Source organism: Pantherophis guttatus, chromosome 10, assembly GCF_059756535.1.
Source record: "Pantherophis guttatus breed Tessera chromosome 10, ASM5975653v1, whole genome shotgun sequence".
Lineage (NCBI taxonomy): Eukaryota > Metazoa > Chordata > Lepidosauria > Squamata > Colubridae > Pantherophis > Pantherophis guttatus.
This window is the reverse complement of record NC_142072.1, coordinates 26,818,298-26,837,115: the sequence shown is the minus strand read 5'-3', so window position 1 is coordinate 26,837,115 and position 18,818 is coordinate 26,818,298. Positions and strand designations below refer to the sequence as shown.

The window sequence follows — 18,818 nt, the reverse complement described above, 5'->3', positions numbered from 1 at the left end:
GGGAGCAGCAGCTGTAAGCAAGGATTGGTTCCATTGTACATGGGAAGATCTCTCAGGAGGCTCAGGCTGATCTGGAGCAGAACAGTTGATCAGAGACGGCTTTCTGCCCCTAAGTCTAACACCGTTCCGGTGGGCCCTGGTTCTTAGTCTCTGAAAAATGGTCTTCACTGGGATTCGTGTTCCGTAAGATTGCCAGCCAGCCCAAAGAGCAGATCGAGCCATGATGCAAACTGGGATGCCCGTGGCCTCTTCTTGGCTTTCAGAAAGAGAAGGGTTTCACGCTTGGAATCAAGGAAGGGACCTTGTTTGGCAGAATTTCCTGTAGCAAATGGAGTTCTCGGACGCTCTGGAGGAACAGCAGTGCCAAAAAGATGTCTCTCTCTCTGTTTCCTGTCCAATTGACATAAATCAGGTGGCAAACTGGGAGGACCATCATAGAAAGGTTTGCCAGGGATGAGCCACAGTTGATCCAGAGGCAGGGAACATGTTGCCCAGAGCACCAGGGAGCCAGGTTCCTCTTTTCCCCCACCTTGGAGTGCTCTCGACTGGTTGGCTCCACCTCTACCTGGGCGGAGATGAGGGTTCTCAAGGGGACATTTCTGCCAGTGCTGCAGGCAGAAAGCCTTCAGACAGACACCAAGGCTCCCTGCAAGCGAGCAAGGTAAGTGAGCAGAGCAGGCATGGGGTCCGGTGTGGAACAGATTGCAGAAAAGTCAGAGGGGTGCTTGTGGACCTGCCAGTTATCAAGAGGGGGTGTATTGAATGTCTAAGCCAGGGAGGCAGAAGCTGAGCCAATAGCAAGCCAGAACCTACACACGCTATGCCGGAAGGAATTCCCAAGGAACCATAAGCCACAGCCAGGGAAGGAATGAGTTAGCCGAGAGACTGGTCCTCTTTCTTGTTCTTGGACTGTGCATGTCTGCAGATGAGCCAAAGATGGCTCATGTGTGGCTTCTGAGCAGCTGCTGGGCCATTTGTAGCCTAGAGCTCTAAGGACGGAGGCAGGTGAAAGAATAAGATGCTGTGCCTTCACCTGTGGCCTATTTACTCCAGTGTAGGTTTGTGGCTCCAGCAGGAAGTAATTCAGGACCAGGTTTTCACAAAATCTGAGCTGCGGCATTGGGAAGGGTCTGGAAGACCCAGATTCCAGGGCAGATCTCAGCCTGGTTCCTGTAAATACCCAGAGGGCTGGCTCAGAGAGGTGGCCATGAATTGGGAACTGGAAAAGGACCTGTTCAGTCAACCCAACCAACTAGGCGTTGGCTGACACAAGGCAAAGGGCAGATTTCTGTTTTTGATGCCTGCCTGGGCGTCCCTGGCTTCCCTCTGGGGCTGAACCAAACATGTGTTGCTGGGCCAACAATGCGTGTCATTAACCTGCAGCCCTGGGCCTTCGGGCTTGTCATTTTCCTGTCTCCCTGGCAGCCACAAGTCACTTTGGGGCCTGCCGGGCATCCTGGAAAGGAGCCCAATGCCATCCTAGATCATGCAGTACGCTGAGTAGATCGCAGGTTAGCCATCTTCTGAGGGGCCATGTCACCTCCAATCCCAGCTTCTGAAAGGGCAGTTTCCTTGTGCGGCTGCAGGCTGATGTACATGATACGTGAAGAGGCCAGAATGGTGGCAGCAGAAACCTGGAGAGGGGGGGAATGCTGGCCTCGATAATGGGGGGAAAATCTTAGAATTGGGGTTGATTGCAAACTGATCCAGCAGTGTGATAGGACTGCAAAAAAAAAAATGCAATTCTAAGCCACATTTAGAGATCAAAGGATGATTCCAATTTCTTTTGCTCTGGTGAAATTTCATCCCAAATATTTTTAAAACATGCATTTAAAAAAAAAACATTCAGAGCAGTGGTGATATCTAAAATTTGTTACTACCGGTTCTGTAGGTGTGGCTTGGTGGTGGTGGTGGGGGGTAATGTGACGGTGGGCGTGGCCATTTTTTAAAAAACTTTTAAAACCGTTTTTTCTGCAACCTCTTTGGCGAAGAGGTTATAAAAAAATGCTTTCAAGAGGCTCTGACGATCCCAGCTGAGTTGCCTGATCGTCAGAGGCATTTAAAAGAAAAAAAAGGGTTTTTTTCTTTTAAAAGCCTTTGATGATCCCAGCTGAGCCATGCGATCATCAGAAGCTTTTTTTTTTTACTTTTAAAAGCACTTTTTCGGCCGAAGAGGTTGTAGAAAAAATGCTTTTAAAAGTAAAAAAAAAGCCTCTGATGATTGTACGGCTCAGCTGGGCATGGTGGGGGGGGCAGGGATTTTTGCTACCAGTTCTCCGAACCACCCGCCGCCATCGCTACCGGATCGGGTGATCCGATCCGAACCGGGAACATTTCACCCCTGATTCAGAGGCACCAGAACAGGTTCAGAGGAGGGGCCACAAAGAAGACTCAATATGACCACTTACAAAGTGAGTTTGAAGGAGCTGGACACGCTGAGTGGCCTTAAGATTGAGTGGCAGGTGATACCATTTTTTTTTCAAGCAGCTGAATGGATGTCAAGCAGAAGGTCCAGCTTGGCTTTCTATCATACCAGAAATTGGAATTTATTTTATCAAATTTATAAAATGGAGGGCTCGGGAGAGGGGATGTTCCTCTATCCTGGTCCTATTAGATCTCTCAGCGGCTTTTGATACCGTTGATCATGGTATCATGCTGCACCGGTTGGAGGGGCTGGGAGTGGGAGGCACCGTATTACGGTGGTTCTCGTCCTACCTGTCTGACAGGTCGCAGTCAGTGTTGACAGGTGGACAGAGATCGACCTCGAGGCCCCTTACTTGCGGGGTCGGTCCTCTTGCCTCTCCTGTTCAACATTTATGTGAAGCCATTGGGGGAGATCATCCGTGGTTTTGGGGTGCAATGTCATCTCTACGCTGATGACACTCAGCTGTACATCTCCACCACAAACCATCCCAATGATGCCCTTGAAGTGATGTCCCGGTGCCTTGAGGCCGTACGGGTCTGGATGGGGAGAAACAGGCTTCGACTCCACCCTTCCAAGACTGAGTGGCTGTGGCTGCCGACGTCCCGGTACAGCCAGTTAGTCCCATCACTAACTATTGGGGACGAGTCATTGACCCCCGCAGAGAAAGCTCGCAATTTAGGCATCCTCCTGGATGCACGACTGTCTTTAGAAGATCATATAACAGCCGTGGCCAGAGGAGCTTTCTATCAGGTTCGCCTGATTCGCCAATTGCGTCCCTTTCTAGACCGGGACTCATTACACACAGTCACTCAAGCCCTCGTCATTTCCCAACTTGACTACTGCAATGCTCTCTACATGGGGCTCCCCTTGAAGTGCACCCGGAAGCTCCAACTGGTCCAGAATGCGGCTGCACGAGTAATTATGGGAGCAACATGGCACTCACATGTAACACCTCTTCTATGCGAGCTGCACTGGCTTCCGGTGGCCTTCCAAGTGCGCTTCAAGGTGTTGGTTCTTACCTTTAAAGTGCTCCATGGTTTAGGACCGGAGTACTTACGAGATCACCTGCTGCAACCGATAACCTCCCACCAACCAATACGCTCTCACAGAGTAGGCCTACTCATAGTACCATCATTAAAACAATGTCGTCTAGTAGTTCCAAGGGAGAGAGCCTTCTCTGTGGGGGCACCTACTCTTTGGAACAAAATACCCCATGGAATACGAATAATCCCAGATCTTCGCACTTTCCGACGTGCCCTGAAGACCTTTCTGTTAGCAGGGCTAGCATAAACATCTAAATTCTATGCCAAGGTCTTAGCAGATACACCAAGTTGACTCAATTTATTAGTTACACGTACGTATATGAAATCTTAACCTGTTCACCGCCCTGAGTCCTTCGGGAGAAGGGCGGTATAGAAATTCAATAAAATAAATAAATAAATAAATATGGAATGTTTAACTTCAAGCAGGCAGATTTTGACTGAATGGGGGTGGGGGGTTGGCCGATCTACCCTTTATGTGTTCAGGTAGGAGCTGAACAGCCTTTGTTGGGGGGGGCTTTGAGTCGGGCCCTGCACTGATCAAGGGGCGACTCAGCCTTCAGAAATGTCTTGGTCAGCAGCTGCCCAGTTAATGAGCCTCCTGGTGGAAGTCCTTGTCCTGGGCAGAGAACTTTGACTTTGGATCTCTCAGCATATATTGGGGTCCCCAAAAGTTCTTAGCAGTAACACTGGAGACCCCCTGGGGGAGGGGGAGCTTTTTGCAGGACCTGCTTGAAAAGGAAAGACTGTCAAATAAGGTGGTCTTTCCCTGTTTGACACAGACACTGTGTGGGACATAAGACTTATTGTAGCCTCACTTAGCAAATGCAGACACAAGTCATTCCCTCCAAATAATAGATATTCATGCTAGTAAAAATAGTTCAGACAGCAGATAAATGGGAGGGAGGGAGGAAGAGAGAGAGAACATAAAACAGTATAACAGAGTTGGAAGGGATCTTGGAGGTCATCTAGTCCAACCCCCTACTTGAGCAGGACACCATATGCCATTTCAGACAAGTGGCTGTCCAGTCTCTTCTTAAAAGCCTCCAGTGATGGAACACCTACAACTTCTGAAGGCAAGACATTCCACTGGTTTATTGTTCTCACTGTCAGGATTTTTTTTTCCTTTAGTTTGAGATTGCTCCTCTCCTTGATTAGTCTCCATCCATTGCTTCTTGTCTTGACTTCTGATGCTTTGGTAAATAGGTTGACTCCTCTCATCTTTGTGGCAGCCCTTCAAATATTGGAACATTGCTATCATGTCTCACCTAGTCCTTCTTTTCACTAGACTAGACTTACATAGACTACTCAGATAGACTGGACGTAAGCCCTTCCAAAAACTGCCTAAAGGAACACTCTTTTCTGCAACAGACCTTAGCAGCACCAGAGTGGGAGCACCACTCATCAGGTTTCCCAGGTCAGGGAGATTGATCCTCCCTAAGACTTTGAAAAAGCAGCTTTCTTTGCAGCTGGATGGGTCAAGAATGGAGAGAGAGCTTGGTCAGGTCTGGCCACCAGCCACTGACGGGATGGGAGAAGCCAGGCAGCTGAACTACTTGCTCTGGATTGTCCCCAGCTAAGCTGAGGAAATACAGTCATGACCCAACCACAATGAGGGCTCCTCCTTGACCCTAGTTGTGGGGGTTGCCTTGGCAACCGGTTCCCCACCATAACATGATGCACAGCTGTGGAGTACCCAGTGCCTGCGGCTGTAGCAGGCCACGCTGCAGGGATCAGGATTCAGCAGCCTGGGTGGGTGGGAGCTTTCCCATGGCTTTGCATGGTGTGTGGATCTTGTCTGCTTTTCCTCTGCAGCAAAAGAAGCACAATCTCTGCAGAGAACGCAGGGGCCTTCCTCCCCTCCATCTAGAGAAGTGAGTCCTGTGCTCCAGGATGATCCACCCCAACTTCCGGATCCTTTCAGCCCAAGGTAAGAGGGTCCTTAGAGAAGATGACTGGAGGAATAGACAGCCAGGCACCAATCAAGGTTGAAGCATGAAAACTGTCCTTCCACTTTACTTCCATTCTATTCTACTTCTACTCTACTGAATTTCTGCCTATCAAACACTGAAGTCTTGTCCCAGGGGATCCCAAAATATGTGCCTGGACTTTGAAAGAGAAGGCTCATGAACTGGGGTTCTGTAGATTACTTTCCAAAGAACTGGAAATGTTGTTCTCTGGTTCTCCTACCCTCCCACCCCTGAAAGCCCACATTCTCTGTTTGTCTGCAGGCCTCCTTCTCCTCTGCAGTCTTTCCTACTTTGGCACCCGAGGTCCTTATGCAGAAGCAGGTGAGATGGCTGGCTGTGGGAACCAAAGGAAAGAGCCAGGAAGGCCTCAATGGACCAGAAGGGGGACCACTAGGCCTCTCTACCACTATTTCCCTTGCCTCTCTGAAATACCCAATCTTGCTCCTGTTCTACCTCACAAGACCCCCCCCATTGGTCCAGCTGCTTATCCCTCTCTCTCTCTCTCTCTTTTTCCAGAGTCAGATGCGATCTCTGGAGCAGCCATTTTCTCCAACCATTCCCTGAATGGGACAGGTGTGATACCTGTAAGGAAACTGGGCTACTGAGCAGAAGTGGGAGCCTTTTTTTCCTTAGCTGGACAGCAAAATGGGGGCCCTTTGAGGGAGGGGGAGGTTGGTGTGGGTGGAGGCAGCAGTGAAGAGACATGGGGAGGCTTGTGGGATGCCATAGAGGCATAGCTGGCCCCCAGAGTGTTGGCACAAGAAGGACTTTGGTTCAGTCGCTGTGTACCTCCAGCTCCCTCTCTTTTCTGGCAGCTCACTTGCCAGAGTTTCCAGTGTTCGGGAGAGAAGTGCTACCAGGAGGAGGCCCATGGCAACAATTCCCAGATCTGCCACAATGCTTCACACTGTGAGGTAAGGATTCTGGGGATGCCTAATTGCGGGGGATGATGACAAGGGGTGCTCCTTCTTGAGCCCTAGCAGGGGTTCCTGAAATGCCAGCCCTGCTCATGCTCTTTGGCTCTCGCAGCTCTATCGTCTCAACAGCACCAGCTACACAGCCCGATGCAGTAGTGATTGTGGAAGTGCCAATGCCACGGAGATGTGCCTCCACAGCGGAGGACTGGGCCTGGAGCTCTGCATTATGGAATGTTGCAACTCGTCCAACTGCCTGCAGCTCAATGCCACGGCATACGGTAAACTCCTCTTCGGGTGGATTTGCTCAATGACGGGACAGCCCACCAGGGGCTTTCTGCCATGGCCAGTGGTCTGGCTTGATGGAACTGTCGGCAAGAGGCATTCTTGGTATGGCTTTCCCTGGCTCTCTCTCTCTGACCTCCTTGGAGCAGGAGCTGCCTGCCCAGTAGTTTCAGTGCTTGTATTGAGGGCCACCCTGGAGAGCTTCCTGGGAGAGCAAGGAGTCAAAGTTTTCTTCTCTCTTCCAGGTGACAGGGCACCCACCACCACCCCAGTTCCCACCACTACCACCAAGACCACCGCAGCACCCCCCCGCAATGTAAGTGTTCCGTGGGATGTCCTCTTTGCAAACTCATTTGAGTCGGATCGGCTGCCACGTGGGAATCTCTTCTGGCCCCTCAAATGTTTGTGGTTCTAGAGGAAGACTTCCCTGCTGCATGGCGGAGCTTAGCTTCTCTTCCTGCCTTTCTAGGGAAAGGTTTGCTCGAGCTTCACCTGCCATGGAGAAGGCTGCTACAAAGGTCAGAAGTCCTCAACCAGCTGCATTGTGGGCAACGACTTCTGTGAGGTACGATGTCTGCCAGGACCTTTGAAAGACAATAGCAATAGCCCTTAGACTTATATACCGCTTCACAGTGCTTCACAGCCCCCTCTAAGCAGTTTACAGAGTCAGCACATTGCCCACAACCACCTGGGTCCTCATTTTACCCCCCTTGGAAGGATGGAAGGCTGAGTCAACCTTGAGCCTGGTGAGATTCGATCTGCCAAACTGCTGGCAGCCGGTGATCAGCAGACTTAGCCTGCAGTACTACACTCTAACCACTGCGCCACCGCGGCTCATAGCAAAGACAAGCTTTGCTCCGTCTGCTGCCACTTTCTAAGGATAGATGCCAACACAGTGAAGGTTACTTTCTCTTGCAACCCCCCCCCACTCCCCGCCCAAAAGTTGATGGCAGAACAATGTCTCTGGTTGATACCGTCCAAAGGTGGTGCTGCTAGTGGGCTTTTCGTTGACTATAAAAAGTTACTGTTGTCTTGGAATTTCCTGGTTAATTAGACTTCTAACAACCACAGACTTTTGGCATTTTATGATTTAATTGTTAAATTAGCTGATTTCTTACTCACCAGCTGAGGGAGGGTGCGGCTTCAGACCACTGTATCTTCTGTTGAAGATTCGGCTGAAGAGGTTGTAAAAAAATGCTTTTAAAGCCTCTGATGATCCCAGCTGACTTGCCTGATCAGCAGAGGCTTTTTTTCCTTTTAAAAACATTTTTTCTATAACCTCTCCGGCCAAAGAAAATTGTAGAAAAAATGCTTTTAAAAGCCTCTGATGATCCCAGCTGAGCCGCACGATCATCAGAGGCTTTTTTTTTAACTTTTAAAAGCATTTTTTCGGCCAAAGAGGTTGTAGAAAAAATGCTTTTAAAAATAAAAAAAAAAGCCTCTGATGATTACGCAGCTCAGCTGGGCAATGGGGGGGGCAGGGATTTTTGCTACCGGTTCTCCGAACTACCCGCCTCCATCGCTACCGGATCAGATGATCCGGTCCGAACCAGGAGCATTTCACCCCTGGCCCGGCTTCCTGGAGAGGAAGCATTCCCCATGGTGTCTGCTCCTGCCTCACTCACCAACTGCAACTTCTCTCTTTCCTTCCAGATGAAAAAAACAGGCTCCCATTTTGTGGCAGGCTGTAGCCGAACTTGCAAAACCAAGGGCCACCCGTGCTCCCACAAATCTCCTGCTGCGTGCTACCAAGAGTGCTGCCAGGCTATGCCTAAAACCAGCTGCCTGAAGCTGGATGGGAAAGTGCACTTCAACAGGGCGAGCGGCCTGGCTTCGGCTTCTCTGTTCCAGCTCCTGGGCTGGGCTGCCCTGCTCAGTCTCAGCTGCTCCATATCCTTCTTGGCTGGGACCAACTGATCCACTGCTCAGTGCCTTCAACCCTAAGATCTGCTGGGCAGGAGGGAACTTCTTCCCCATCCTCTCCCTTCTGTTCTCCTCGGCTACTTTTTCCCAGGAAAGCAAGAGGCATTCAGGAAAACGTTTCTCTTCTTTCTATGCTGCTAGTGCTCAGGTTATTCTGTTTTCACTCCAAATATTAGCTGTGTGTGTACAACGGAGGCTCGGCAGAGGCGCGTAATATTCTTCAGCCAGGTTGTAGGGACTCTGGCATGGGCTGACTCTGAATGGCCCATATCCTTGGAGCTGGAATGAAGGGTTCTCTTGTGCCTGCAGGAAACCCTCTTCCAGGACAAGCTATCGCTGCTACCACTAGGAAGTGTTTTTCCTTGGGATGATTGTGCTGAGCCCCTCCAGGTTGTCCTTCTGACTCCCTTGATGGGAACACTTGGATTCAGGCCCAACAGCAGAAGGGACACTAAGCCAAGGGAAAGAAAAGGAAATCTAGCTAACTCTAGTTTATGCTTCTGTCTGTTTCACTCATCCTCCTTCTTCAAAGCTTTGCTTCTCGCTGCTTCCTTTATTCCTGTTAATTCTTTACCACTTATTTCCTTGTTCTTTTGCAGGACACCACCAACCTTTCCCAGCCTTCCCTTCCCTCACAATTCAGCCTTCAGTCATAACACTTTCCACATGTGACCATTCTTGCTGCATCCACTCCATATTCTCACAAGACATTCCACAATTCAAGCTTCTCTACTTTATCATATGCCTTCTCTAAATAAAGCAACATACAAATAACTTGCTTTCTGTCACTCATACATTTTTTCAATGACCTGCTGAACAGCAAAACTGTGATTTGCACACTCCCTGCCTGTAAGTGCTGCTTATGCACTTACAATCCAAATTGTGTTACATGCTTCCCAGGCTTGCTTAACAAGCTAATGCCCGTGTAAGTTTTCCATTCCCTCTGGTTATACTCCTCTTTGTATGGGGAAGTGACAATGGCATGCTGCAGACTGCCTGGCCGAGAAGCAGTCTTCACACACATTACACAATTCCCACAACTACTTTCCCAGGGTTAAAATCTACCAGTTACACAAAATATCTCTGTAGCTGTGCCATCTGTCAACATTCTCACAGCATGTGTGGCTTGCTTTTTACCTTCTGTTTTGACCCCTAACACGTTTATCTCAAATGTTTATCTGAATCCCATATTTTGACATACAGTATCGCTATTGTTGGAGGACTCCTAAGAGCAATGTCCTCACTCCACTTTCATCCCCAATCGTTTCATTCCTTCCATATTTAATTCCACTCACTCTGTCGAAGGCTCCTTCTTTGGCTGCCTTCACTCATGTAAATAACGTTTTACTTTCTGCAAAAATTGCACTGCGTTTTCTCTGCCCCTTTTAATCCGAGCAATCCCTTGCGGCCCTCTACTTTTATGCTTTATATAGCCTTCCCTCCATTTCATTTCCCGCAGCTGTTAATTTTGTTATTTGCATTTTTCCTCCTCGGGAGCCAATTTCATTCTGACGTTCCGCCGAGCGTTCTTTTTGCATTCGCCAGGAGCTGCTGCGACTGCCTCCAAGATTATACTTCCCACTCTTCCCCTTTTAGCTCCCTTTTCCAGGGGCTCAACGTGTTCCGTAGCGCTTTGGCAGGACGTCTCGCTGACCTTCCTCCTCCCACCGAAGGAAGCGGCGCTTTCCAGGCAGAAGAGCCACCCCCGCACCCCGGCCTCCGCTGCGCGATACTCCGGCCAGGTTCCTCCGCGGCCGCACCGCCAGAGCGGGGTAGCGTAAGGGGAACGGGAGGCGGATGCTCCCCCTCCTCCCTGGACAGGCTCTTCCCGTTGCTCGATGTTGGACGTGCGCTGCTTCCTTTATTCCCCTGTGCAAATAAAGTCTCCGACACCCTGCAGCGATTCGGGAGTGTGATTGCCTGGGAATCCGGGGGGGGGAGGAGGGGAGGGAGCCGCCGCACTATTAGCCTGGGGGGGGGGGCTCCGCTCGCCGACTCCGCAGCTGGGACAGGACGGCCGGAGAGGGGCAAGAAAGGGAGCCGCCTTCCCGGAGAGGCTGGGGCGCACGGAGGCGGCGAGAGGTCCCGAGAGCGAGTTGCTCTTGCCCGGAGTCCCGCGCCATCGGGGCCCGGATGGGAGCGCTCTCCTTCGAGCGAGGAGCCCCGGCGAGTCATTCCTCCGTCCCCGCCCGCTCTGCTCCCCGCCAGCCCCCGAGGCTTTCGTCAGCCTCTCCCCCCACCCCGAGGCCACCGCCCGGTGCCTCCCTCCGCCCTTGCTGTCCGGAGACGCCGCCGCAGCTGGGCCGGAGGCTCCGCGGTCTCGGTGCGCCCGGCGCCCCGCATGGACCAGTCGGGGGTGGTGCAGGAGGCGCTGGCCGCCGGGCAGACGTGCCTCGCCGTATCCTTGGCCGAGAGAGGCGCCGGCGGGCTGGAGCCGCTGCTGCGCTGGCCGGTGGGGGCAGGCAGGGCGCGGCTGATGTGGCGGGTGGGCGAGCGGCTCCTCCGAAGTCTCCCTTGACTGGGCGCCGCAGGCCGTGCAAGGCACCCTGGTGGTGGGGCAGGCGAGCCTGGAGAGCCGGTTGCTGGGCCTGGTGGAGAGCGGCGGGAGATGCCTGTGAGTGCCAGCCGCCGCGGAGGCCGGGGGAAGGGAAGCCGAGCCGAGCCGGCACCAGCCAGCCGGGGACGCTCGGGAAGGGGCGGTGAATGGAGCGGGGTGGTTTGGGGTGATGTCCCGGCTCGCCAGAGGAGCCTTTGCTCGCTTGCCCGGCCGCCCTTCGGATCTCCAGCAGCTTCTTGCCCAGCGACGGTGCCAGCCTTGGAGGGAGGGAAGCGACCATTTGAGCCTTGGCTTGGCGGGGCCTTTGACTCTGGCCGGGAGGGAGGGGGGTAGAGGCGGCCGCTGCCAGGCTGGAGCCGGGCCTGCCTTGGGGCCGAGGGCGACGGGGGCTGACGGGAGAGGGGCTCTCCTTGCTGTGCCCGCAGGGTCTGCCTCTACACCCACCACCGCATGGCCATTGCCGCCGAGGACCTGTGCCTGGAGCGGGTGCTGCGCCTGGAGGAGGGCTTTGCGCTGGAAGAAGGTAGGGCGCTTGGATGCCTGCTGCGTCCCTCTCGCCTGGATTTTGCCCGCTTGGTCTCCAGCCCTGGAGAGGAGACGAACAGGAACCCATCCTCCCCGGAATTGGGTCCACAGAACAACCTTAGCCGCTTCCCAGATTAATCCAGATTCTGGGCTTGCGGAATACATGAAACCAGAGGTGGGCTTCAGCAGGTTCTGACCAGTTCTGGAGAACCGGTAGCGGAAATTCGGAGAACCGGTAGTAAAAATTCTGACCGGCCCCACCCCCATCTCTTCTCTGCCTCCCAAGTCCCAGCTGATCGGGAAGAAATGGGGATTTTGCAGTAACCTTCTGCTGGAGTGGGATGGGAATGGAGATTTTATAGTACCCTTCCTCTGCCACGCCCAACAAGCCATGCCACACCCACAGAACCAGTAGTAAAAAATTTTTGAAACCCACCACTGCATTAAACCATAAACTAACCAGAGCAGCCTGCCAGCCAAGCCTGTTAAAACCAAAGCAAGGGTCAAGGAGACCAATTTTAATTTAATTAATTAAACATTAAAAACTTTAAAAACTCATTCACACCATTCATGGCTGGATCTCGCCAGATCACAAGAGCGAGATCAACGGCCCCAGGCCTGCCAGAAAAGCCAGGTCTTCACCGCTTTTCGGAAGGCCAATAGGTTAGCAGATCAAGAAAAAGCTGCTGCTACAGTTTTCACTGGCTTAGTTAGGCACACCATACATATCCAGATAGCTGGCTCTGGACAGACCAAAGGCAACATCTGCATTTCCACACGGGTGTGACTCTCATTCACCAGTGATCTGGTGGGGGAGGGGGCTGTGGCACACTTGTGGCACTTCCACTAATGCAGCCAGTTCAGACTAACTGTTCTCTCTCTTCTGGCAGTGGCTATGGAGACGGAGCTGCCCACTCTAGGTAAGCAGACTGCCTCCTGTCCTGCTGTAACCTCCGCAAACGAAAACTCTTTTTCTTTTTCTGGAAATCCCTTTGCACCTCCCTCTCTTGCCAGAAGGGCATCACTGTGACAGTTGTGCACCAGAATAAAAACCGGCCCCTGACACCTAAATTCTGCATCCAGGAAAACCAGCCTCTATTCCCAAGCGGAAAAATCCGGTTTCATGAATCAGGAGAAAAGAGGCAAGAAACGCTGAAGCTACAGAAGGAAACCCTCTTCTAGAGGGGAGAGACCACTCTAAACTTCACAAGCCCCCCCCTTTTTTCCCCCTTGTCTCATGAGGGCTAGAATCAATTTATATTCACCCCGTTTGTTTAGAGAGTCACTTTCATCTCGATAATTTGACTTATATTGTCACATACAGCATCACTCTTCCATACAAGTAATCCTCGACTTACAATCACAATTCAGCCAAAATGTCCGTTGCTAAGTAAGACAGCAGTTAAGTGAATTTTGCCTCACTGCAGGGTTTTGTTTTGTTTTTTTGCCTTCAAAATTTTATTTTTTATTTTATTTATTTCATCAAGCATGCATTTTATGACAGATACAAGTGTAAACGTAATTATAAATACTTGAAAAGGATATGAATAAAAGAAAACATTAGGACAGGGACGGTAGGCACGCTGGTGCGCTTATGCACGCCCCTTACAGAACTCTTAGGAATGAGGTGTTAGCAGGGGGTGAAATGCTCCCGGTTCGGACTGGATCGCCTGATCCGGTAGCGATGGAGGCGGGTGGTTCAGAGAACCAGTAGCAAAAATCCCTGCCCTCTCCCCCATGCCCAGCTGAGCCACGCAATCATCAGAGGCTTTTTTTTTAACTTTTAAAAGCATTTTTTCGGCCGAAGAGGTTGTAGAAAAAATGCTTTTAAAAAGTAAAAAAAAAGCCTCTGATGATTGGGCAGCTCAGCTGGGATCGTCAAAGGCTTTTAAAAGCATTTTTTCTACAACCACTTCAGAGGTTGTAGAAAAAATGCTTTTAAAAGCCTCTGACAATCCAAGCTGAGTTGCCTGATTGTCAGAGGCATTTAAAAGAAAAAAAGCCTCTGCCAATCAGGCAACTCAGCTGGGATCGTCAGAGCCTTTTGAAAGCATTTTTTTTACAACCTCTTCGCGGAAGAGGTTGTAGAAAAAATGGTTTTAAAAGTAAAAAAAAAATGGCCACGCCCACCCATTCACATTGCCCCCCCAAGCCACGCCCACAGAACAAATTTTAGATTTCACCACTGGGTGTTAGTAATATTGTCCCAAAGGTGGTTTTTCAAGAGGCAACTGGACTTCGAAGACGCAAAACATCTTCAAAGAAAACCAAGGAAGTCCAGGCTTCATGAAAAAGCACCTCTGAGACAGCCATGACCTGGATGACACAGAATCTCCAGAGACATTTAGTAACATGATTGTTAAGTGAATCTGGCTTCCCCATTGACTTTACTTGTTAGAAGGTTGCAAAAAGTGATCCCATGACCCTGGAACACTGCAACCGTCAAAAATACATGCCAGTTTCCAAGAGTGTGAATTTTGATCACATGACCACAGAGACGCTGCAACGGTCATAAATGTGAAAAATGGTCATAAGTCACTTTTTTCAGTGGTGGTGTAACTTCAGACAGTTCCAAAATGACCAGTTGTATGTTGAGGGTTACCTGTATTTCCTGGAAATCTTAAAGTATACAGTCAAAGAATGTCATTTTTTATTCACAGCACACAAAGGCTGACAACGATGAGTTTCTCTTTCGAGCTCTAGTTCTGTAGATCATAAAATCTCAGAATTTGGAGGCATCATTTAATCATGAAGCCGAATCCTTTGCTTCACAAATGATGGTTGTCTGGCTTGAACACGAACACTGGGGAATAAGAAAGAGCGCACCATTTCACTGGGTGATTGGTTTCCTGCCAGATTTGTTCTTTCTATTATTACACTTTTTCTAATCTTCCGTTGAAAACAGCCTTCCTGAAACTTAAATGGATGTATCTCCTGTTCCAACGTGGAATAGAATAAAAATCATGATTTCCTTTCAGATAATTGAAGAGCGGTCATCATTTACTCCCAAGTCTTGTCTCTGAAGGCAAAACATTTCCAGTTTCTTCAATATCTCTTCAGAGAACTTAATTTCTGCTTTTCTGACCATCTTTATAGTTTCTCTGTGAACTGTTTCCAGTTTGTCCAAAATCTTCTTAAATACAGTGCTCAGACCTGGGCATAATTTTCTAGGTTGGGGGTCTAAACAAGTAGAATATAAAAGGACCATTGTATTCCGTGACTCTGTCCTCTTGTGCAACCTCTTGTTAGTGTGGGATCTGCAGCATGCCTTGGGGCAGAGAGTCACCAGAGTCTGCTCCAACATCTCCAGCAAAGGAAAGTCTATGGCCTCCTGAGGCAATCAGTTCCGATGTGTTTAATCTCTACTATTACAAAATTGTTTCTGATATCCAGCTGAAATGTACTTATTGTAATTAAAATCTTTGTCCTTGTCCTGTCTGCTGGAGCAACTCTGAATAGTCCTGCTGCATCTTTTTAGCCCTTCAGATGCTTTAAGACCATGACCATGTCTCCTGTAGTTGTCTCCTCCTCCTCCTCCTCCTCCTCCTCCTCCTCCTCCTCCTCCTCCTCCTCCTCCTCCTCCTCCTCAGGATAAGCATACCCAGCACCTTCAAGTGAAGCTCCTCTCATCTTGTTTGCTGTGGAATGCTCCACTTCATCTTTCCTTAAATATGGTACCTATCACAGGATAGTTCTCCAGAAACTTCCATGAACATAGGAACAAGAGAGCTATTGACACACTGAAATGGCTGCCATCATAGACCCTGGATAGGAGAGAGAGTACAGAATCTTATTGCCAAGTACCACCAGCACAAACAGAGACCTCTGCTTTTCTCTGCTTATGTTCCTCTTCTATCCATGGACAATGGTGGCACTTTGAAAGACTCCTGCTTTGCTACCTCAGTCTTTCTCCATTGGAAGTTGGATAGGGAAAGTTCTGTCATGAATGAAGCTGGGTCACGTTTCTGCCCTAAGGAGGTGCAAGTGGGAGAGGCCCCTATCTGGGGAGGCAACAGAACTGGTGTTCCTGTTTCTCATGCCAAGGTCTAAACTCTCCCGCTGGACTTCTTGCAGGAAGCTGGTGCACGTCTCTCTTTCTCCCCTGAAGGCCCAACTGCATCCTTTCCCTCTGCAATGTCCTTAAGAACAGTTTTGAATTCAGAGATTCTAATTGCAGAAATATGCCCCAGACTATTACCAGCATGACCTCAAACGTGTCACGTGCAAAGTTGGTCCTGTGCCTGATCAGACCCTGGCCTCTCTTTCTTCCCCAGTTAATTGAGAGGGGAAAATTGTTCCCTCGAAGTGCCCTTCACCTTTGCTGTATAACTTCCCTCCTTCCTCCTTCCTAACCCTCTTCCTCCTGCAGCTTCTCAGCAGAATTGGCTGCTCAGTCACTCGCTAGACAGTTGTTCACCTCTTTCTGCCAGCTGCTCTTCCTTCTTTGCCCTCCTACTTGCTCAGAGAAGCCCCAGCTGAACCCTGGAAGAGCACTCAGCTCTGCATGCTGCATTGGAGTCGTGGAGCCTCTCCTGCTTGGCCCTGATGGAGTAAAGGGAGCCGCGATCAGATGGAGCTGGTCTGCAAGGAAGAGGCAGAGCTCCCTTGCACACTGATGTGGTTGCAATGGAAGCCTCTTGCGCACAGCAAGGCCACTCTTGCCTTATTCACATGCAGGATCAGATGTCACCATCCGGATTGTCTCACCTGAGGCCAACTTGCTGGTGCGACTGCCTTTTGGCTCCCAGACCCAGATGTTCTTGAGGGAGGTTAGGAAACGCTGTGTTGCAGGTAGGAATTGTTGCTGCTGCTGCTGCTGCTGCTGCTGCTGCTGCTGCTGCTGCTGCTGCTGCTGCTAGAGGGACTTGGCTGGCATATCATTCTGCAGTGCAAAAAGGCCTCCCCTCCCCCCAGGTCCCAGTGCACAAGGGTGGCTGGTTGGACACAAGAGTGCCACAGATGCCAAGACGCCAAGCCATGAGAGTTGCAGGGTGCTTGTGTTGCCTTCATTCAGCCTTATAGCTTTTGGATGCTGGTGCATGAGAACATGGGGATGTGCATGGAGAGGGAGTTGGGGCTGCCGAAAAAAGCCAATGCAGTCCTAGGCTGAACGAACAGATGGATAGCATTAAGATCACAAGAAGTGAGACTGCCACTTTATATTGCACTAGTGAGGCCACACTTGGATTACTGCATCCATTTCTGGTCACCATGATACAAAAATAATGCTGAGGCCCTGGAAAATGTGCAGAGAAAAGCAACTAAGATGATAAGGAGTCTGGAGGCTAAATCCTACGATGAATGGCTAAGGGAACTAGGAAGTATGTCTAGCGTAACAAAAGAGAAGAATTGGGGTGACACGATAGCTGTTTTCTGGTATGTGTGGAGCTACCACAGAGAGATGGGAGTCGACTTATTTTCCAAAACTCCTAAAGGCAGGACCAGAAATAACAGATGGAAGATCATTAAAGAGTGATCCAACCTACAACTAAGGAGAAATGTCCTGACCATGAGAACAATTAATCAGTGGAAAAGTTTGCCGCCTGGAATTGTAGGTGCTCCTTTTCTGAGGATTTTCAAAAATAGACTGGACAACTGTTTGACCGGGATGATATAAGGTCTGTCATGGCAGGGAGTGGAACTAGAAGACCTCCAAGATCCCTTCCGGCCTTATGACTTTATGCTGTTCTCAACTCCTTTCTGTATCTTCTTTAAATAAAATCAGGAGTCCTTTGACCCTCCAGGAATCCTATCTCCCAAGCAGAATCCTTCCAATTTAAAAAGAGAGACCCACCCTCCCCACAGGCTCCCAATCTGGAAATGGAGGAAGAAGGCACACCTGAGGGCCAGGCTGTAGGTACAGGTCTGGATCTACAGGATGAAGTGCTGGGGTTACATATCACCTCTTCATAAAACTACTATTCCCACTTCCCAATTTATCTCCAGCCCTGAAGTAGCTGCCTGCCAGTTCCTGCTGTTTCCCCCAGGAGTTCTAGGGCACCTCATCAGATGTCACCTATTCACCTTTTCAGCAATATGATGGGGTCCCACATCCCATCCTGTTTTTCTGGAAAATAAAAGATAAATGTGGAGAAAATGAAATAGCTTCTGCAATGCAGCCTCCTGGCTTTGCTGCAGGTAACCAGAGGTTTCAGTTCTCCCTTGCAAATGTTAAAAAATGCAGCCACATTAAAAGTAAGAGACATGAAACTCAATTTACAAAAATATAGGCAATGTTTTGGGCAGACCAATGAAGGGTATTCGTTCACTATAATTGGTTCACTATAAAAAAGAAAAAGGGAGAGATGGATTGTGTTTTATAGCTTAGATTGCAAGAGATCAAGGAAAAGCATAAATCTTGAACTTCCCTCTGAAATTACAGGGAATGTCCTAACTGCAGAGAAATAGGACTAAGACCAAGTTCTTGAATGCGAACAGACATAAGACATTCAACTCAATGCAACATCTAACTTGAACAGTTACTTGCTTCCCAGAAATAAGTAAAATCCTAAAGGAAAGTTTTCTGCTTCTTTGTCCTCCTCTGGCTCCTTTGGGTAAATTCAGCCAATTATTACTTCTGATTCAGACATAGAGATCTCCTCTCTTGGGTGCCAACATTCAGTCTTTGCTCTCGAAAGAACAGAACTTTACCCAGAGAGGAAAGATTGAGGGAGTCTCCCAAGGATATACCATATTTTTCGGAGTATAAGACGCACCTTTCCCCCCCCAAAAGGGGGTGAGAATTTAGGTGCGTCTTATACACTGAATGTAGCCCTGCCCACCCACTGGCATCCACCCTTTGGCTTCTGCCTCCTAGCAGTTTACCTCCTTGCAAGCAAACAGCAAGAAAAAAACAGCTTTCAGCTTCAGCACAGCCTAATTAGCACAAGTTGATTGGATCAGCCTCCCAACTCTCAGCTGATTTGCTCTCAGCTGTTTTGCGCAGGGCTCTGCTGCTTGCTGCAAACAGGTAAATTGTTGGAGCAGTTTTTTTTTCTTGTGCTAATCAAGCTATGCTGAAAATGAAAATGAAAGTAAAGCAGGCTGTTTGCTGCAAAGAGGCAAAATTGCTGAGAGGCAGAGGGAGATTTCTTTTGTCTTCTTTTCCTCACCAAAAAAGGTAGGTGTGTCTTATACTCCGAAAAATACGGTATGCCCCAAGCATGCCTGAGGGATGCT

The 18,818-nt window shown here is 49.6% G+C and overlaps 2 protein-coding genes and 1 long non-coding RNA gene across 6 annotated transcripts in view; 2 read left to right on the top strand and 1 right to left on the bottom strand.

Annotated features, from left to right (window-relative positions):
- Nucleotides 1-614: 614 nt before the first annotated feature.
- On the top strand, nucleotides 615-8,647 carry LOC117663515 (uncharacterized). Its single transcript, XM_034413755.3, has 9 exons — nucleotides 615-661; nucleotides 5,281-5,395; nucleotides 5,697-5,756; nucleotides 5,952-6,019; nucleotides 6,251-6,349; nucleotides 6,465-6,630; nucleotides 6,880-6,950; nucleotides 7,104-7,199; nucleotides 8,288-8,647. Exons 2-9 carry the CDS (start codon nucleotides 5,359-5,361, stop codon nucleotides 8,549-8,551), a joined length of 861 nt encoding a protein of 286 aa, XP_034269646.3. The 5' UTR covers nucleotides 615-661; nucleotides 5,281-5,358; the 3' UTR covers nucleotides 8,552-8,647.
- Nucleotides 3,740-7,866, bottom strand: LOC148112431 (uncharacterized). Its single transcript, XR_015729546.1, has 2 exons — nucleotides 7,757-7,866; nucleotides 3,740-7,218 (listed from the first exon to the last, which is right to left on the bottom strand). It is a non-coding gene; the product is annotated as an uncharacterized LOC148112431 (long non-coding RNA).
- A 213-nt stretch (nucleotides 8,648-8,860) lies between the features above and the next one.
- Nucleotides 8,861-18,818, top strand: part of INPP5B (inositol polyphosphate-5-phosphatase B) — a 31,238-nt gene continuing 21,280 nt past the window's right edge. For 3 of the 4 annotated variants that reach the window (XM_087876895.1, XM_060691401.2, XM_060691400.2), the window contains exons 1-5: nucleotides 8,861-10,955; nucleotides 11,089-11,171; nucleotides 11,540-11,637; nucleotides 12,530-12,559; nucleotides 16,317-16,430. In XM_087876895.1, coding sequence (XP_087733021.1) covers nucleotides 9,978-10,955; nucleotides 11,089-11,171; nucleotides 11,540-11,637; nucleotides 12,530-12,559; nucleotides 16,317-16,430 — 1,303 coding nt within the window. In that variant the 5' untranslated portion in view covers nucleotides 8,861-9,977. The remainder of the gene's footprint in view (nucleotides 10,956-11,088; nucleotides 11,172-11,539; nucleotides 11,638-12,529; nucleotides 12,560-16,316; nucleotides 16,431-18,818) is intronic. The other variant, XM_087876896.1, reaches the window with a different exon arrangement.

Excerpts from the sequence above, each read along its gene's own strand:
- LOC117663515 (XM_034413755.3), top strand. The coding sequence starts at position 5,359 with ATGATCCACCCCAACTTCCGGATCCTTTCAGCCCAAG. Across the intron at positions 5,396-5,696 it reads CCGGATCCTTTCAGCCCAAG|GCCTCCTTCTCCTCTGCAGT; the intron begins GTAAGAGGGTCC and ends GTTTGTCTGCAG. Across the intron at positions 6,020-6,250 it reads ATGGGACAGGTGTGATACCT|CTCACTTGCCAGAGTTTCCA; the intron begins GTAAGGAAACTG and ends CTTTTCTGGCAG.